Raw genomic sequence first — 18,495 nt, forward strand, 5'->3', positions numbered from 1 at the left:
TATTTTTTTCTGTTTATTTACATGCTTCAGTTGTACTCCTATGCTCATTTGTCATGTTGCATGATTTAATGTCTTTAGTGTTATGGATCAGTGAAGCTGAAACAACCAAGCAGTCCCACCCTATTACACTCCTTTTACTGTGTGTCACGGCTGAGAAGAAGCTTTATAAAAAGAAAAGAAAAAAAGGAACATTGAATTTATATACCTGAGATGCAGCAAATGTTTTTATGAGAGGTTAGTTGGCATGGTAACTTCTGATAAACAACAATTTTCCAGTGTTTCGTGAATGGTTTACCCATGAAGATGGATTTTATAAGGTCAAGAGTTGACCTGACCTGATGCATCACACAGGTATAATATGCTAACATACAGTGGATTTGATTAGAACAACTGACTCCCTATTTCCTCCAATTAGGTTCAAAATATTTCCGTCAATAACTTTTATTTTTAGCTATGGATACATATTGCTACAATATTCATAAGTAGGCTATATGATGAAACTTTGTCAATTCCATTTAAATTCCATTCTAAACATTCATATGACTAATTTGTATACAGTCAATCAGTAGGCCCCCCCTCACTGCTTTCATTCAAATTATATATGTATTGAATGAAATACAGCAACTACTGGGTAAGTTACAGTTAATTTGACAATAAATGTTTTACAGTTTATATATATATATATATATATATATATATTATATATATTTATCATGTTTATGTACATACATACATATATATATATATATATATATATATATATATATCCTCTATATATATATATATATATATATATATATATATATATATATATATATATATATATATATATATATATATATATATCCTATATAAAATTCTAAGAAATGATCTAAAATAAAAGTAACTTGTCCATATACCGGTATGCATTCACATCAGCATGTGTGTTGGGGGACAAAGGGCTCCAGGAGATTTCAGCTGCAGGAGGTGACGTCAGCAGAGCCGTTTTTCCCCTTGTTGACTCAATAACAAGAAAGAAAGAAGGAAAGAAAGAAACTGACCTGAGTGAAATGCTTTATCTTATGCCACATCGCTCAACTTCAATACGACTTTAACAGCTCGAGCGGTGTATAGCCTATGCGATCTTGGTTCATCAGTCTGCTGTGCGAATGTCTTTGTCTTCTGGCTAGTTAAGTTAACGTTATATGGAAACCCCGTTTAAGTCGAATTCCCGAGGATTTCTGTTCCACAAAGGATCCTATGACTCTTGTTCTGGTATTCAAATGCAAACATGTTCGTTTTTACGAAGAGCAGAAGAAATATGAGCGAGTTGGTGAACCCGGAGTATCAGGGCTGTGTGGACGGATCTCTGATGGACGGATTCAGTGTTTTTATTCAGGGTCTATTGGCTGTTCTGGCTTTCAGCACTTTAATGTGTAAGTTTTCTCCGCATTTAAACTAAACAGCAAATGCGATGATGTTTCCGTGTGGTGTGATGGCGTTTTCTATTGTTTTCTTTTAGAAGATTATGATGCAGCACGTGGCTTGTGGTTGGTTGTTTTGTTTGTTTACAGTTCTGTTGCTGCCTATTAGTATTGCGGTACTATTGAACAGTGATGTGTGAAGTGGTATTTATAGAAATTTAGACCATTTTTACTGTATACTGTCTAGTGTAGCCTATATTGTAAAATAAATAACTTAATGTAACGTTAGTAGTTACCTTGACACTTGGTTTGACTTTTAAAATGACGTTCGTGGATGTTAACAAAACAAAAATATTAACCAAAAAATTACTGTGCAGAGAAATTTTGGTTTTGTTATTCTGGTTCAATAGCCTATGCCTGTGTTATCTTTTTTTTTATCTTCATGGTAATCTTTTGATCCATTCACTCTTCTCATTGTGTGCTATTTCAGGGTCTGAAGTGTTTAATCCTCGAGCAATAAAGAAACGTCATGACATTTAATCAATAGCACTGCACGTTACAATATCATTCAGCGGCCCAAATAAACAAAATTTGACAGCATACACACCCATAACATAAGCTTGGGCTGTATGAAATGTTTTTTCTTTCAAGTAGCCTATCTTAAAACCATATTTCAGTTATTTTCTCATAGCCTACATCATTATTTTCAACACGACTCATGTTCCTTTAAAACGAGGAACATGAGTTATGAAATTTAAGATTTAACCTATAGTCTGTGCTGTCAGGATGATGGTGACCAGCATCTAATATTACAGTCATCTGGCAACAAATTGCATTTGCAGTTCAATCAGTGATGGAAAACGTGCAGATATTTGAATGATTTAAATATAGTAAATTAAGACTTGAAAAAGTATAAATATTTAATTTAAAAAAGTACTTTTATATCTATTGAATCTTTAATATCTATTATATCTATAAAATAGTATCTATTAATCACAAAGTACTGGAAAAGTCATTTAAATTACTTGGTTAAAAAAAAAACATTGTGGGAACATAATTTCATTAAGTTTAGTCTCTAGTGCATCTATTAATCCAACAGAAATAATTACCTAGGCTTTGTCACTCAAGGTAAAAATGAATTAGGCGATACTCATACTACATTTTATTTCTGTAATGTGGTATATGTCTGAGTGCAACAGGACATTCAATGAGAAAATATGCAGGGCAGGAGTTGATTTTATCAACTGGGAATTGATTGGATCATGAACATAGCATAGCATTGCATAAGCTAAAGAGCTGTTTGATTATTGATTGATATTATCCAGTAGTTAAGAGACATCAGCAGAAAAGGAGGAAGATTATGCCTTTTTTAAAAAAAAATAACATTCACCAATCATTTATTGAAAATAAGACCAGACATGTGAATTAAAGGTGTGTTCAGATTAGAGAAATTTTGTGGGCCAAAAAAAAAAAAAAAAAGGATCCGTTGTCTACTGACAATATAGCGAATCACAGCTCACACAGATGACACTTTTAAACCAGGCAGCTTTCTAGTTCAGCTTGAACCTGTTGTGTGTGAGGAAATATTTCACACATCATTCCCGATGTTCTCCTGTTGAAATGACAGGAATTCGTCCTCGAGCATTCGCCAGACAACAGTAAATGAACGCACCTTAAAATGAAAGAAGGACTTCTCTTTCCACACACACACAAAGAATCAGTTTTTCTGAGGTACAAGCTTTATTCAAAGATAAGATTCCTCAGATGTGTGATAGCACATGATAACAGCTCTCACTCCTGTAACTCATGTGATGCTCCGACCCAAAACTAAAGCTAGTTTTTCCATTTCAGCCGGAGGATCCGAGTCATGTGACCTGCCTTACAAGTTTGAACCCTAAGCTCCGGTTCAGAGTTGTTTCTTTCCCAATATTTAACTATGTCATGTGCTCATTCAGTCCAAAGATACAATATAGTGTTTTCTTGGTTAATATTTGGTAATTGTGAGCTAATATAACTCAAGCTGCTACTAATCAGTGAATGTGGTAGTTGTAAACAAAGACTTTTTGCTAAGAATGTTATTTGAAAAGGGGCTAATTTGTGGTGATGCTGTAAGATGTGAATAAAACCTTTTGTAGTTTGGACATGAATGATAATTCAATGCGGTTTGTTGAGGAGATTTGGGATTTATACCTGCTGGATGATAAAATAAGTGAAATTTACAGTTTATTCAGAGACTAAAATGTCATAAAGACGTGCTCTTTTGACTTAGACCACCTAAATACCATAGTGAGTTTGGTATCGTTCACATTTTCGTAAGAGGATTCTAAAAATTAAATGTTCATTGCTAATTATACTTCCCAAAAGCAGTTTGTTTGTTTTGTGGTCATGCACTGAAAACCCCCAAGAACATGGTAAATGACCTTTCTAGAGTTACACATTACAATGAATCTGTGCTGTTCCTGTTTGTGATTAAACTTTTTGCTGTGTACAGAGAAAAATACCCTGATCATGAGTTATCAGAGGACGGATTTTCATTTATTTATTTGTTTATTGAATACCGAAGTTACTTTTTATTTGTGTTTTCAGGAAAGGCGAAGAGAACAAAGGGAGAATTTGTGACATTTGTACTTTGTAATCTCTTGGGCTGTGCTTATGCTTGTGTTTTTACTCTATGCACTTTGTTATTCTGGGCACTTCCTGGCTTCTTTTTTTTTTTTTTTTTGGCTCCTTATCTTTGCTGTCGTCATCGCTGTTAGTTTCCTCAGACATTCAATAATCATCCTGCTTCTGTTTAGCTGTTGATTACAGACTAACCGTTTGCATATGTGAAAACATCCCTTAGATATGTCGTTCAGCTTGGGGTTTGTGAGCTGGTTTGAGGCAGAGTTTGTGTCTAACACAATTATCCTCTCTCTTGAAAGTCATTTCATTACTAATTTTGGTTACACTTTATTTTAAGGTGTCATTGTTACTGTGTAATATTAATGAACTACTATACTTATATAGGGTTAGGGTAGGATTAGGATTTGGTTGAGGGTTAATTGCATGTAATTATGCATTATTTACAGTTATTACTATGGTAATTACATGTAACATAGGTAACAAGAACACTGTAAAATAAAGGGTTACCCTAATTTTGTGTCCGTTTAGTTCAATTTCGTTGTTGACATATGTGTGCTAGACTCTTACAAATGGCAGTGATGGAGTTAGTCTCAACAGAACTTTATCCTGAGTTCATCCAAGTGTTGGCATTTCTATTTTTGATATTCAGCATATATGTATATATATTCAAATGAGCATAATTGATTGATTTCTGAAGGATCATTTGACACTGAAGCCTGCTGTAATGATGCTGAAAATTCAGCTTTGATCACAGGAATAAATATATTCACATAGAAAACAGTTCATTTAAGTTGTAGTTATATTTCACAATACATTACTGTTTTATTGCGTGCAGCCTTGGTGAGCATAAGAGACTTCTTTCAAAAACTGCTATGCGAGTTTCACTCTAAATATGGTTTAATGATAACTTAATACATTAAATCCAGATAAAGTTACAAAAATGTGAATATCGTTGCATCATCAGTGGTTTGTACCATTCAAACCCATACAGAAATGCAATATATCTCAATATATGTAAATTACATATATAATGTCAGTGCCAATGTATTTCTGCTGCCTATATGACAATATATGCAAAATTCATATATATAAAACACAGATATATATGAAACATATATTTCAAAATATAGCAAAAATGGACGTTTTCATGTAAGTTCCATATATTTTCCCATATATATGTATGCCACATATTTATACTGAATGTTGTCCATATATGCGAGAAACCAATACTATACTGTAATATATGCAGATATATGGTATCATATATGGATGAACTCAAATATTTTCTTCACATGTTTGGACACATAAATGTTCATATATGTTGCAGGCATATATTGTGTCAAACATATGTATAGATATATGTCATGCTATTTAAAATATAAGTACATATATGGCCATATATTACATTTTTGTATGGGAAACGTTTGTGGTTGGCTATATTTTTTAAGTTATCATGCTATATTAAACCATATTTAGAGTGAAACTCACATGGATGTTTATAACTTAAACATTATTCATGCTAATAATGTCTTCGTCTTCATAGTGAAGAGGTTTCGTGAACCGGTTGGAATTAGAAGACCTTGGAGGATCTGGTAATTAATATGAAACATTAGTAAAGAATTATGATATTATGATAAAATGGCACAAAACAGAGCACACTCTCATTCTTTCGTTTTGCCTGCAGGATCTTTGATACGTCTAAGCAAGCCATTGGTGCTCTCTTCATGCATTTTGCCAACATATTCCTGTCCACATTCACAAATGAAGATCCCTGCTCTCTGTGAGTCGGTTATTACTTGTTTGTCAAGTTTTATTGCTCTAGCCTCCAATTACACTAACCGTATTACCCTTTTCTGTTATTACAGGTATCTATTGAACTTCCTGTTGGATGCCACATTGGGAATGCTGGTGATCTGGGTGGGGGTGAAGGTTGTTTCCAAGATAGTGGAACATAAACACCTAACACTGCTAATGTTTGGAGAATATGGTGAGTTACATTAATGGAAGCTAGTCATACACTTAAAAAAAAGTTCTTTACTGGTATCTATGGTTCCATTCCCCTTTCGATCGCACAAGAGGGTCTTTATAGCGGACAAAGGTTCTTAAGATTTTCAAAATGTCCTTCACACGAGAAAACAAATGGCTCTTTAAAGAACTGTTCCCTTAAAGGTTCTTTGGGAAACCAATTGTTGCAGAAAAAAAAACATTTGTAACCTTTATTTTTTTGAGTGTTTTGGTTGAAAGGAGTCTAAAGGATAAAGTTTAAAGGAGTCTGTTCAAAGTTCAAGTCTGCTGTCATAATGAGCAGAAAACATAAACCAAAGATTCAAAACAAAAGAGAAACTATCATGCATCAGTTTGTTTCAGTCTCATGTCACCACCAGAGGGCGCTGTACGTTATATTATTCAAATGTGTTTGGGTCGTTTCCCAACACTTGCTTTTTGCCCTCTCTGGGATTTCCCTGGCAAAAACACCATAGAAAAAGAAAATTACACACACATTCACAATTCACATGCACATTCTGTGCACATGCACGTAAAGCAGATGGAATACGCCCATCGTTTCACATGATTTTGGCCAAACAATTGTTTATGAATGCTTTTCTGCTTAGGTCAGCTTTTGAATCCCTGTTTTGACACTTTGCCATTTTAAATTTACCAGAACTTTTGGAAGCTGACCACTTAAAAGGGCTTGCATGCTTAAATCAATACTACGTTATTAAAAATACCAACATTGTTACATTCATTAATGTTAAATAAAATGATTTCGCTAAATGCATTTTTACATATGGAAGAAAAGGAGTGCCTTATAAATAATATTAATTTCATTTAAAGCATCAATATATTTGCCAATCTATCTTTCAATTAATAATAATCATTATCATTTGTCAATAATTAAATTTATATATAGCCTATATATATATATATATTACTGTATATTGAGTGTTAATTAATATGCAGCTCACGATCTTCTACATTTACATGTTTTTTTTTACATCCCTGTGTTCATATATTCATTTCATACGTGCTATGTTTTTCTTTTATTTCTTGATATTTTTCTCTTGTATTGTTATTTGAGGTCTTTTTTTTATGTGCTTTTGCTATTGATGCCTTAGCAACTACATAGCAATGGTGTCCATTTTTGCAAAGAGAAGCACTTTAGAAAACGTAAATAAATCATAATTCACTTTTAAAAGTGTCTTTCATTGTTTTAGGTGATCCTCCTCTGGTAGCGGCCTGGTTGTCGCAGTGCTCGGTGTATTTACTCATCGTTGCTCTAGAGAAAAGTGTGGTCACTCTGGTGCTGCTCGTTCCCGGGTGGACCAATGTAAGATAAACATTCACACACTCAACGTTTCTGTTATTGTTACACAGACTCACCCCATGGGTCATTTCCCTCTACAGTATTTAGTAATACTAGGATGGACAGAACTAAAATCTGTTTTTGTTTTATTTTGAAATATATATATATATATATATATATATATATATATATATATGAAAAGCCTCTTATGCTCATCAAGCTTACATTTATTTGATTAAAAAAAAAACAGTAATATTGTGAAATAGTATTTCAATTTAAAATAATGGTTTTCTATTTGAATATAAAATATTATTTATTTCTGTGATGCAAAGCTGAATTTTTAGCATCATTAATCCAGTCTTCATCGTCAGCTGATCCTTGAGAAATTATTCTAATACGCTGATTTATTATCAATGTTGGAAACAGTCGTGCTGCTTAACATATTTTTTTTGGAACCCGTGACATTTTTTCATCGATGACTAAAAAGTTAAAAAGAACAGCATTTATTTGAAATAAAAATGTTCTATCAAGATAAATCTGTACTTTGACTTTTTATCAGTGTAACAAAACTATTAGTTTCTTTAAAAAAAAAAAGAAAGAAAAAAAATACAGACCCCAAACCTTTGAACGGTAGTGTATATTGTTACAAAAGATTTCTATTTTAAATAAATGCTGTTCTTTTTTAAACTTTTTATTCATCAATTAATTCTGAAGTATTACAGGTTAAAAAAAAAAAATTAAGTAGCACGACTGTTTCCAACAATGATAATAAATCAGCATATTAGAATGATTTCTGAAGGATCATGTGACACTGAAGACTGGAGTAATGATGCTGAAAATTCAGCTTTCCGTCACAGAAACAAATTATATTTTAAAGTACATTCAAATAGAAAACCATTATTTTAAATTGTAATAATATTTCACAACATTACCGTTTTTTTCTTCTGTATTTTCGATCAAATAAATGCAGCCTTGATGAGCATAAGACTTCTTTCAAAAACATTAAAAATAGTAATGTTTCCAAACTATATTTCTTAATACATTTGACGAACAGAAATGGTCTGGATATATTCCTGTCTAATGCAATGGCATTCGTAAGCATAGTCTGACCATCGAATGTTTCAGTGCTGTGGTTTTCCTGCTAAGACAGAACACGAGGTCAAAACACCCTGCAATAAAACAATAAAACTCACAAATCTGAAGAGGAGATCTCAAAGAAAGCGCACAGGTCTTGCCCAAACTTCTCTCCTTGCGTATCTATGCATCTCCTCTTCTTACTCCGTCACCTTTCGCCCTGACTCGGGTCACTGAAAGTTCAAGAAGAATGTCTACACACCACATATTATGCATCTTGTGACACTATTGTTTTATCCCTTTCATGTTTGGTATCATTTTAAATGTGTCCGTGGCCCAATGAAGGGAGCACCATCTGGGACCTTTTGATTTCTGTCTATCACTGACTTAGAAAGCTGTATAAATGTAACTATGAAAATGACACTTTTTGTGTGAGCATGCATATAGTAGTTTAATGGAAATAGTTAACCCAGGGTTAAATAGTTAACCCTGCACCCTCTGACTAAGATAAGAACTGGCGAGTTTGTGTCCGTGAGAGCCGTCCCGACTGGCTTGTGGCTCTAATGCGACATTGGGTCCTTCATGAACGGATAATTGAAAGTATTGGATACCCAGAATGATCAAATATCTAAATGAATACATAGTTCCTGAATCGAAACACAGTCTAGATATAATAATCATTTGAAATCTAAGTCAGATTAAGCACAGAGCTAGAATCAAATTGAAACTAAACTTTAACAATTTAAGTAGACTTTGCAGAAGTGCAAGTAAAAGACCTACACGCTTGAATACCTTTACCCGTGCCATTGGATTCTGTGGTTGGGCCTATGGGTGGACCTTGTACAGTTCCATCTTATCTTTTGTTAGTGTGGAAGGGTGAAATGAGGACATGTGGAAATAATGAACGATAATATGTGTTCTATTTCCTCTATAGAATTGTTTTATTTCAAGTGAAAAAAGTTTTTTTATCTATTTATTTACTTGCTTCCTTATTACATGCAATTTCAGACTTGTTTATATATAAATTGTATATGTATATATATAAACCAGATTTCATATTATTATTATTATTATTATTATTTGTTAGATGGATATGCATGTTTATAAGTGCTGACCACTGATGTTTATGTGTGTTGTAGCTGGAGGAGGTGGTGCTGGACTACATCCCAAACCCCCAGCTGGAGTTAGCCATCGTCATGCTGATCGTGCCTTTCATTGTGAATGTGAGTTATTCAAGAATAATGCATGATATCTGTCCATCCATCCATCCGTCCATCCATCCACTTATCCATCCATCCACTTATCAGTCCATCCATCCATTCATCCATCCATCCATCCATCCACTTATCTATTTATCCATCCTTCAGTCCATCCATCCATCCATTCATCCATCCATCCACTTATCCATCCATCCATCCACTTATCTATCTATCATACATCAGTCCATCCATCCATCCATTCATCTATCCATCCACTTATCTATCTATCCATCCATCAGTCCATTCATCCGCCCATCCATCCACTTATCCATCCATCCATCCATTCGCCCATCCACTTATCTATCCATTTATCCATCCACCCATCCATCCACTTTCCATCTGCCCATCCATCCATCCATTCGCCCATCCATCCACTTATCTATCCATTTATCCATCCACCCATCCATCCATCAGTCCATCCATCCACCTATCCGTCCGTCCGTCCATCCATCCATTCATCCATCCATCCACTTATCTATCCATCCATCCATCCATTCATCCATCCATCCATCCATCCACTTATCCATCCATCAGTCCATCCATCCATCCATCCATTCATCCATCCATCCACTTATCCATCCATCCATCCATCCACTTATCTATCTATCCATCCATCAGTCCATCCATCCATCCATCCATCCATCCATCTGCCCATCCATCCATCCATTCGCCCATCCACTTATCTATCCATTTATCCATCCACGACCCATCCATCCACTTATCCATCCATCCATCTATTCGCCCATCCATCCACTTATCTATCCATTTATCCATCCACCCATCCATCTATCAGTCCATCCATCTATCAGTCCATCCATCTATCAGTCCATCCATCCATCCATCCATCCATCCATCCATCCATCCATCCATCCATCCATCCACTTATCAGTCCACTTATATGTGTTTCAGTCTATAATGTTCTGGGTGGTGGACAGTTTAACAATGAGGAAACATAAGAAGATGACATCTCTGGAAGGCTCACGTGACTGTCCAAAGCAAGTAGAGGTGTTGCCACATGAAAGCAATGATGAAGCTGAGGTGAGAATAGTCATACGACGTCTCAATAAATGCACATAAAAAAAATGCTCCCATTCACTAATAATTGGGTACTTCGTATTTATAAGCACAGGAAAATGCTCACAATAGCATTCTGTAAAAAAAAAAGTTGAATTTTCTAATTTTATTGAAGCTGAAAATGTTTTTTTAAAATGACAGATTGAACCTGTATTCTGTACATTACATTACACCAATGAAAGTTGTTTTTATTGGACTAAGATCAGGTATAAATAGTTCTTTAAGGTAACAAACGCACATTGTCAGCCCCTCACGGATGACTGGCGCTTAAATTGAAACAAAACAATAACATAAATTCCCATGCCTAGTCCTCTCTCGTCTTTCACTGCCTTCACTCCTCCTTTTATCCTTCTGGAGCTCCTTCATGAGATTCGAAGCCGAGGCTCATTATCGCTCGCGCCACCGGCCTCGATCCTTTCCCGCGCCTCATGGCCCTGTCTTGCTTGCCACACAGGGTTTGAACCCACAACCTATTTTTTTTGACCAACACATTTTTTACTAGCACATAGTCCCTAGATTAAACCAGCATAAACATATTTTGAAGATATTAATTTAATTGAAATATCTGTCATAATATAATATCATAATATCTGTGAAATATGTCATAATAATGCACTCATGTGCATTTTTTTATGCTGGGTTTAGCAATCAGTATGGAGATCCAGGAAAAAATGAGTCAGTAACAATTCCTTGTGACCTTGTTCCCCATATCTGTCCCTCTGGACATTTCATCCAAGTTAAGTTTAATTCAGTGGTTCTCAGCCGGTTTGTTTTTGGTCTGTTGTGACTGGGTTGCATTAAACAGGAAAAAACAAAGCTAAATGCAAATAATAAAATGCAACCATCCATATAACACAATAAATAGATTTACCTACTTTTAAAAGGGAGTAGAGTCACATCTAAGGTTATTGACCTGAAATAGCATGCGTTCAGTCAAACTTCAATGGTATTTTTGTGCAAATTCATCATGGATTGGTAAAAACTGTCCAAATTAGGCCGATGACAAATTTGGAACATCCACATATCCTCAAAAATCATTATTTTATTATTATTTTTTTTAAATACACAAAACATTAAATACAGATTAAGAATTATTAAATAAAATAACAAATACAAATATATTGTTTTCTGCAGTGAAAATTTTCTATGAAGATCATAAAACCATCAAAATTCAACATAAATCTTCCAATTCAGTCTATTTTAGAATAATAATAATATTGCAGTTTTATGGTAATATTAGTAAATCAAAATGTTTTATTTTACATATTATTATTATTGTTTTTACAATAAAGCAATTCGGTTATTGTGTTGGTCACCACTTGATGTCCAATATAAAATCTGTGTCCCAAAAGCAAAACCATTTGAGAACCACTGGACTAATCTTTGTTTGTTTTTTGTATTTTTTTGTATTAGTTTGGCTTTATTCTTGCATATAATTTAAAATGAAGTCGCTCAGCTGAAATGAATGTTTTGTTTCTGGGGCTATATATGAATAGTTTGATTGTGTGTTTGTGTATTGTATTCTTCTTGAATGGTGGGATTGTGCTATATGAATGTAATTACAGGACAACTTTTTTCCCTTTTCTCGCCATTTGACCAAAGACCTTTCCAAAGGCTGCTGGCCTCTAGGGTCATATTATCTCCATTTGTTGAGTAATATGGGGTCTTTCCAATCTCTTTTACTTTGTTTTTCTCCTCTCATCTTTTCTTTTTTTCTCATCCCTTTTTCCTTCACTCCTCCAGTAATGGTAGAGTGCCAGCTGCTCACAAATCATTCACTTGTTCAGCGATAGCAGTGACATTTGGAACATGTTTCCATAAGCTCATGTTATGGAGAATGAATCCAAATCTGTGGAAAAGTATGTTTGATGAGTGCCAATATGAAGGAGAATGTATAAAACTTGTCTACCGTCAATCTTCTGCTGGGTTCTTCCATCTGCGCTTATGGTTTTATTGTCAGTAGATTTATGCTATAGCTATAAAGTGATCCAACTCGCATGAACGTGAAAACAATCATTTGTGATCTGGCCAGACTGTTCAGTTGACCTCAAACTGTGTTTATATGTTTGTGTAGGTGCTGCTAAAGGAAGATGATAATACAGTATGTTCTGAAGAGGAAGAACACGACTCAACAGAAGAAGCATTAATACGAGTCTGTATGGAAGTTTAAAAAACACAAAGTATACCTATTAAAATGTATTATACCTTATATCTCCGTTCCTAAACCTAGAGAGCTGCCTTGGTGTTCACTACCTGCTTCCTAATTGAAATGGAACTCAAGTGACTGATTTGGAACCTTTTAGAAACTCCTCCGCACAAACAGAACATTTCACGTGCACTGCTTAGCTAGTGTAAAAATTCACGGCACACATAAAATTCTCCATTTTATATATATTGATAGGCTACTTAAATGAAATGTATTTTTTGTCAACATTTTATTTATCATTTAGTATGCTAGTAAATTCTGGAACAGCCTTCCCGTTGAGAGAGTGCTTTTCATAAGATGTACACTTAGGGCAAATTCCAATTGGAAGTCAGCATCCCAATGCCCTACTCCCTTCGAAGGGCAGAGCCCTTGATGTTGGGACTTTGGAGGGAGCGGGGCACTTGTGTGCTATTATGCAGCCGTTTGGAACGCACTTGGCGAAGGGAGCAACGAAAGACAACATCATTTCCTCATTATTTCCACTTGGGATGTTCCCATGACAATGCAGCACGATGTCCGTCAGCTGAATAACTGTTCTTACGACAGAAATGTCTTATTATTGCTGTTAACATAACTGTTGCAAATAAATGTAAATTGAAAAAATGTGTAAAATATTCCACAAACAAAACCACTTGAATTGCTCTGTTTGTAAGTAACCTCGAACTCTCCCGCCAAAGCCATAAAATGATTTTTTTTCTAGGTCACATGACTATAAATGATAAAATGACTTCATTGAAGTGACCGCCACATGTACCCTTCGCTAACGGCCTTGTGGAAGGGCCCCTTCGTGAAGGATCCCAGTTGTTCACTTTCGTTTGGAACACCCCTACAAATGGCGTCCCCTTGCCGAAGGACCCTTCAAGGGCGCAAAAATGGCGTTTTGAATTTGCCCTTAGAGTGTTACGATTGATCCCAATAGAGTGTGACATTAGCATGTTGCTAAGCTAACAACACAATGCTTTAAGTATAAAAAATCCTTTAGTTTTAGTTAGATTTAACTTTTGTAATGGTATTGAATGAAATATAAGTATATTTACTGTCAAGATTTCTCTCAGATCTTAAACATTAATACAAAAAATACGTTGCCTTTTCTGCAAAGGAAGTCTTTCTTTTGGGCGCGTACCTATGGTACCGTAACCCAGTAAATACGGAATGTTCTTCTAGCGTTAGTGAATGGTTCCCAATTGGTTAAGATAATTAATAGCATATGAGTTATTAAAGGGTAACTTTATCCTCCCTCCACGTCCTTTAGTGTTCTGACTTCCAAGAAGTTAATTAAAAGTAGAGAAACAGAGACAGATGAGAGAGGAGATCTAGTGTTTCTCCTGATTACAGACGTTCAGACTTTTCATTTGAAGTTGAAACGGCTCATGTCACCTGTGATGAACAACTCACTGTAAACACACTACAACCACTTTCCAGCTCTTGACACACATGCTAGAATATTTCAAATCTGTTGTAAAACCATTTGTAAATACGTGGAAGACCAGACGAGCTTTGTGTTTTAAACCTGTAAAAAGTTTAAACAATGTACAGTTTTTATTCAAATTGTGTTTTTGTTTTGTTTTTACGCATGCAACATCTTGCAATAGTTCTGATTTTCAAATTCTGTACAAAATAGTGATTTACAGACTAGTGACTGTAATTTTTCAGCTGTTAAATTATATTGATTCTTCAAAATTGTTGCAATGTCAATATGCACATGCAGTCGAGTCTTTTATTACGAGCTGGGACTTTGGGACTGGGACTACGAGTTGTGAAATGCTAAAAAATACTGCTTGTAACAAAAAAATCTAGCACAACATTTCTAGCGGATGGATGTCACTTGAATTAGTTTAATCATTTTTTCTTCTTTTTTTTTAAATAAGGCACTTATTGCCATTCTATTTTGCTTAATTTGAACTATGGGGTCAGTGATTGGTATTTTTGAGGTTTGAACACGTCTTTTTTGTATTGTGTGTGGATGCATTTGCACATTTTTTCGTTATCAGTAAGTTAGAGTCACGTCTCCAGAGCCCTTTAGAGAGCAACTACTTTGCACCTGCCAATAAAGTCCTGTGTGACAAAGGGGCTCTAAGAGTTAAGCAAACTTGGGTAAGAACACCTGGAAGGGGTGGGTCCAGCAACCATTTGACCCCAGTCTGATGACAGGGGCGAAACAGGTCATACTCAACCAAAAATTAGAAAAAAGGTTTCTCAGCTGCTATGGGTAAAACATCCACTTGGGCTTTTATGGTTTGTTTAACATTTCTTTCTCATTAATAGAGTGGTACAATTACCCACTTTTTATGTAGTCATGGTTCTGGAAGTATTCATCCCATTATTTTTCTCTACACCGTAAGAAAAAAAAAATGCTGCCTTAATTTTTTAAGTATCAACTTGTATGTTTGAGTCATTTCAACTTAAATTACATTAAACTGACTTTAATGAAAGAAAACTGAAAAAAAACATGGGTTGTCTTTTCTGCATCCAATAGCGTACTTTTTAGGATTAGTCCAATTTTCTGTTCGCCCTGGATTTCGAGCTTTAATCGGATTCCACAAGAATATTCTGGTCTTTTTTCAGACTCTGATGACACGTTTTAACAGTCATCGGCATCTTAAATCCTGTAAAGATTTTTAAAAAAACCATTTATGTAAATTTATCACATTATACTTAGTATTATATTACCCTTGCATCAAATTACAAAAAACTAGTTACCGCTGATGTGTGGCCATTTCTAATACAGCAGCTGTTGGTGACAGTAAAGTTGATGTCTTTCTCTCTATTTTTACTCTTTTTGAAAGTTTTTCTTTTGCCATTTGAGCAAATGGAAACACCTCAAATTATATTTAATGTAGTCATTCATTCATCGCTTCAGAAGTTTACCCAATTATCTATTCGGACCTAGCCCATTTTACAGTAATGTACCTAGTTAAGAGTCCCTAGTCTACAGCTTTAAGAGATTTTTCTCTTTTCAATTTACGTGTACCTGAAATATTTTCAAATGAATCAGTAATTAATCAAATCATGAGATCTATCTCAATGCTCAGACCTATGATTGAACCAAATAAAACATTAATAAACATTACACAAACTGATTCTTATGCTAAGATTAAACCATTAGTTGGTCCCAGTGGCGCGAAAAGTGGGTATGCGCTATATGCGGCGAATAGGGGCGCCGCATCATGGGGGCGCCAAAGCGATGGTTAAATTTTTTTTTTTAATGTTTTTTTTTTTAAAGGCAACAGGTAGGATTTAAAATGTGACGTCTGTGCTTGGAGGAGGCTTGCAAATATTCATGTTAACAGACTAGCGTTTGCTAACACTGGGAAATGTAGCAGCCAGAATATGTAGCTAGCTAGCTTAGAATATGCAAAACCGAGGTTGCTGAGCTGAAAACTGAAAAATATAAGGTAGCATGTATAATAAATGACAAGAATCTGGAAAACAACTAATGCAATATCTCTGGTTTACCATGGAATCATGCATATATTTGTTACCAAACTTGGAGGCTTGCAAATTTTAATGTTAAAAGACTGGCAAGTGTTAATGCAAAATAGTATTGCTGATATCTACATTTAGATTTTGGTTAAACCCTATGGTACCGATCCCATGCATGACATATCTCAATTTTATTAAAGTAAAATAACAACTGGTAAATATAAGGTAGCATGCACAATAAATGACTAGAAGCTGGAAAACATGACTTATGCCATAAGGCTGGTTTATCATGGAAACAAATAGATTTTGTTTACCATTAGCTGTTCATGTTAGCTGTGCTGTCAGACATACAGGCTATTGTTACATCTGCTCTGTGACATGAAAGCTATAATAATGTTCACATCTCTCTCTCTCTTTAAAGATCTGTGCTATAAAACTTTTATTATTTGTTAACATTGTTAATAATAATTATATATATATATATATATATATATATATATATATATATGTGTGTGTGTGTGTATATATATATATGTATTGGGGGGCGCCAAAATTGTTGCTGCATACCCCTCTAACACTGGGTAGTTGTGCCCCTGGTTGGTCCAGATGTTTCTCCAGATGTGTTGATCATCTCGTTGCCCCATTGACGTTCCATCTTCACCAGGGTGACTCTTTGCGAGCCGTTGCAATGGGCTTTTCCTCGTTGGCGAGGGAGGTATACTAACACGTCCTTTATCCCCCACTTCATCCTGTGTGTTGTCGTTGGCGTGTGGGGTTTGCTGAGGCTGGTTGGTGTAGTTTTAACCTGGAAAACACTCAACCCACTTTTCTCATGTTAAACAGTAACAAGAAAATATTTGTATACATTTGGAGCAGAATCAGATCCGTTCGATGTGATCCATCATGACATCCTGTAAAAGGGAAAAGTTAAGTATGGGGTGGACAGGCTTGCTTTCTGCCTTCCCAAAGTTAGGTGGTGTGGCACTGTTTCTTTCTGCCACAACGATAACCCAGGCCAGGATAGTTAGCCATTATTTTATTGGGCATATTTTACCCTGCGGGCCCACTTTTAAATTTAGATACAGCTGTTTTGATTGACATAATTTATTTGTCTTGGTGTCTCTCAGAACACCATCTTTCTCACACTCAGTTTCACACACTTTCACACACCCCTTTCATACCTTTTTGATTGCCACAGCAGTTTATGAACTGAATGGGGAATGTATACAGATGAAACTCGAAAAGTTAGAATATCGTGCAAAATGTATAATTTTGATGATTATGGCTCTCAGCCAAATTCAAAATTTCAGAAAATTAGAATATTACAAGAAATCAATAAAAAAAAAGGATTTTAAATGCAGAAATGTCGGCCGTCTTTACCTTTAATTTGAATTACTGAAATACATGAACTTGTTGCACGATATTAAATTTTTTCGAGTTTCACCTGTATATTAGGGGTGGGATACCACCAAATCTGAACGGTAACAACTTTGACGACGACAGAAGCTACCGGGCATTCCCCTTGCGACAGTGTATAGACGTTAGGATATTAATTTTCAATTGTCCAATGCAGTCCCATTGGATTGAGTCTAACACCATGAACGTAAACCTAACTTTTCAAAATCAGATAGATTAATAACTTTAAATAATCGTATAGACCTACAGTTGCAGTTGAGAGAGCCAGTTTTAGTTTCTCAAATGCAATTTGTCATTCATTGCACAATTCCCATTTCTCTAACTTTTTTTGATGCTATTTAAAAGATTTGGAGATCTCAACACAATCTTGGATCCATATACAAAAATAAAAATAAAACATTTCCATCTTGTACACCGGTGATGACGGCATGGGATTTCAAAAGTTTAGAATTACATTCATTGTTTTTATTGAATCTAGAAAATTACCTTTTAATGAAACGGAGTGACCAATATTGTTGCTTTTCTAGCCATAATGTCTTTTCCAGAGAATTCTCAATAATCTAGTCAATAATCTATTCTCAACAAAATACTGTACATGCATGCTTTTACCACTAGTTGGTTAATATCATAACCATCACTACAAAATCCAGCCCCAGTTTTAACTGATTTGTTTGTGTGTGTGTGTATAGAGAGAGAGAGAGAGAGAGAGAGAGA

At 35.0% G+C, this 18,495-nt stretch overlaps 2 protein-coding genes across 3 annotated transcripts in view; one reads left to right on the plus strand and one right to left on the minus strand.

The window, feature by feature from the left end:
• Positions 1 to 1,104, minus strand: part of sfmbt2 (Scm like with four mbt domains 2) — a 50,327-nt gene extending 49,223 nt beyond the window's left edge. For both annotated transcript variants that reach the window (XM_077233974.1, XM_077233972.1), the window contains exon 1: positions 1,041 to 1,104. The gene's annotated coding sequence lies outside the window, so the exon portion shown is untranslated. The remainder of the gene's footprint in view (positions 1 to 1,040) is intronic.
• Positions 940 to 14,746, plus strand: tmem110l (transmembrane protein 110, like). Its single transcript, XM_077233987.1, has 8 exons — positions 940 to 1,415; positions 5,569 to 5,617; positions 5,710 to 5,805; positions 5,891 to 6,012; positions 7,241 to 7,353; positions 9,543 to 9,626; positions 10,572 to 10,700; positions 12,811 to 14,746. Exons 1-8 carry the CDS (start codon positions 1,271 to 1,273, stop codon positions 12,904 to 12,906), a joined length of 834 nt encoding a protein of 277 aa, XP_077090102.1. The 5' UTR covers positions 940 to 1,270; the 3' UTR covers positions 12,907 to 14,746.
• The last annotated feature ends 3,749 nt before the right edge of the window (positions 14,747 to 18,495 follow it).

The sequence above is a fragment of the Siphateles boraxobius genome, unplaced genomic scaffold (assembly GCF_051911475.1).
Source record: "Siphateles boraxobius isolate OS27281-9 unplaced genomic scaffold, OSU_SipBor_1 19, whole genome shotgun sequence".
Classification (NCBI taxonomy): Eukaryota; Metazoa; Chordata; class Actinopteri; order Cypriniformes; family Leuciscidae; genus Siphateles; species Siphateles boraxobius.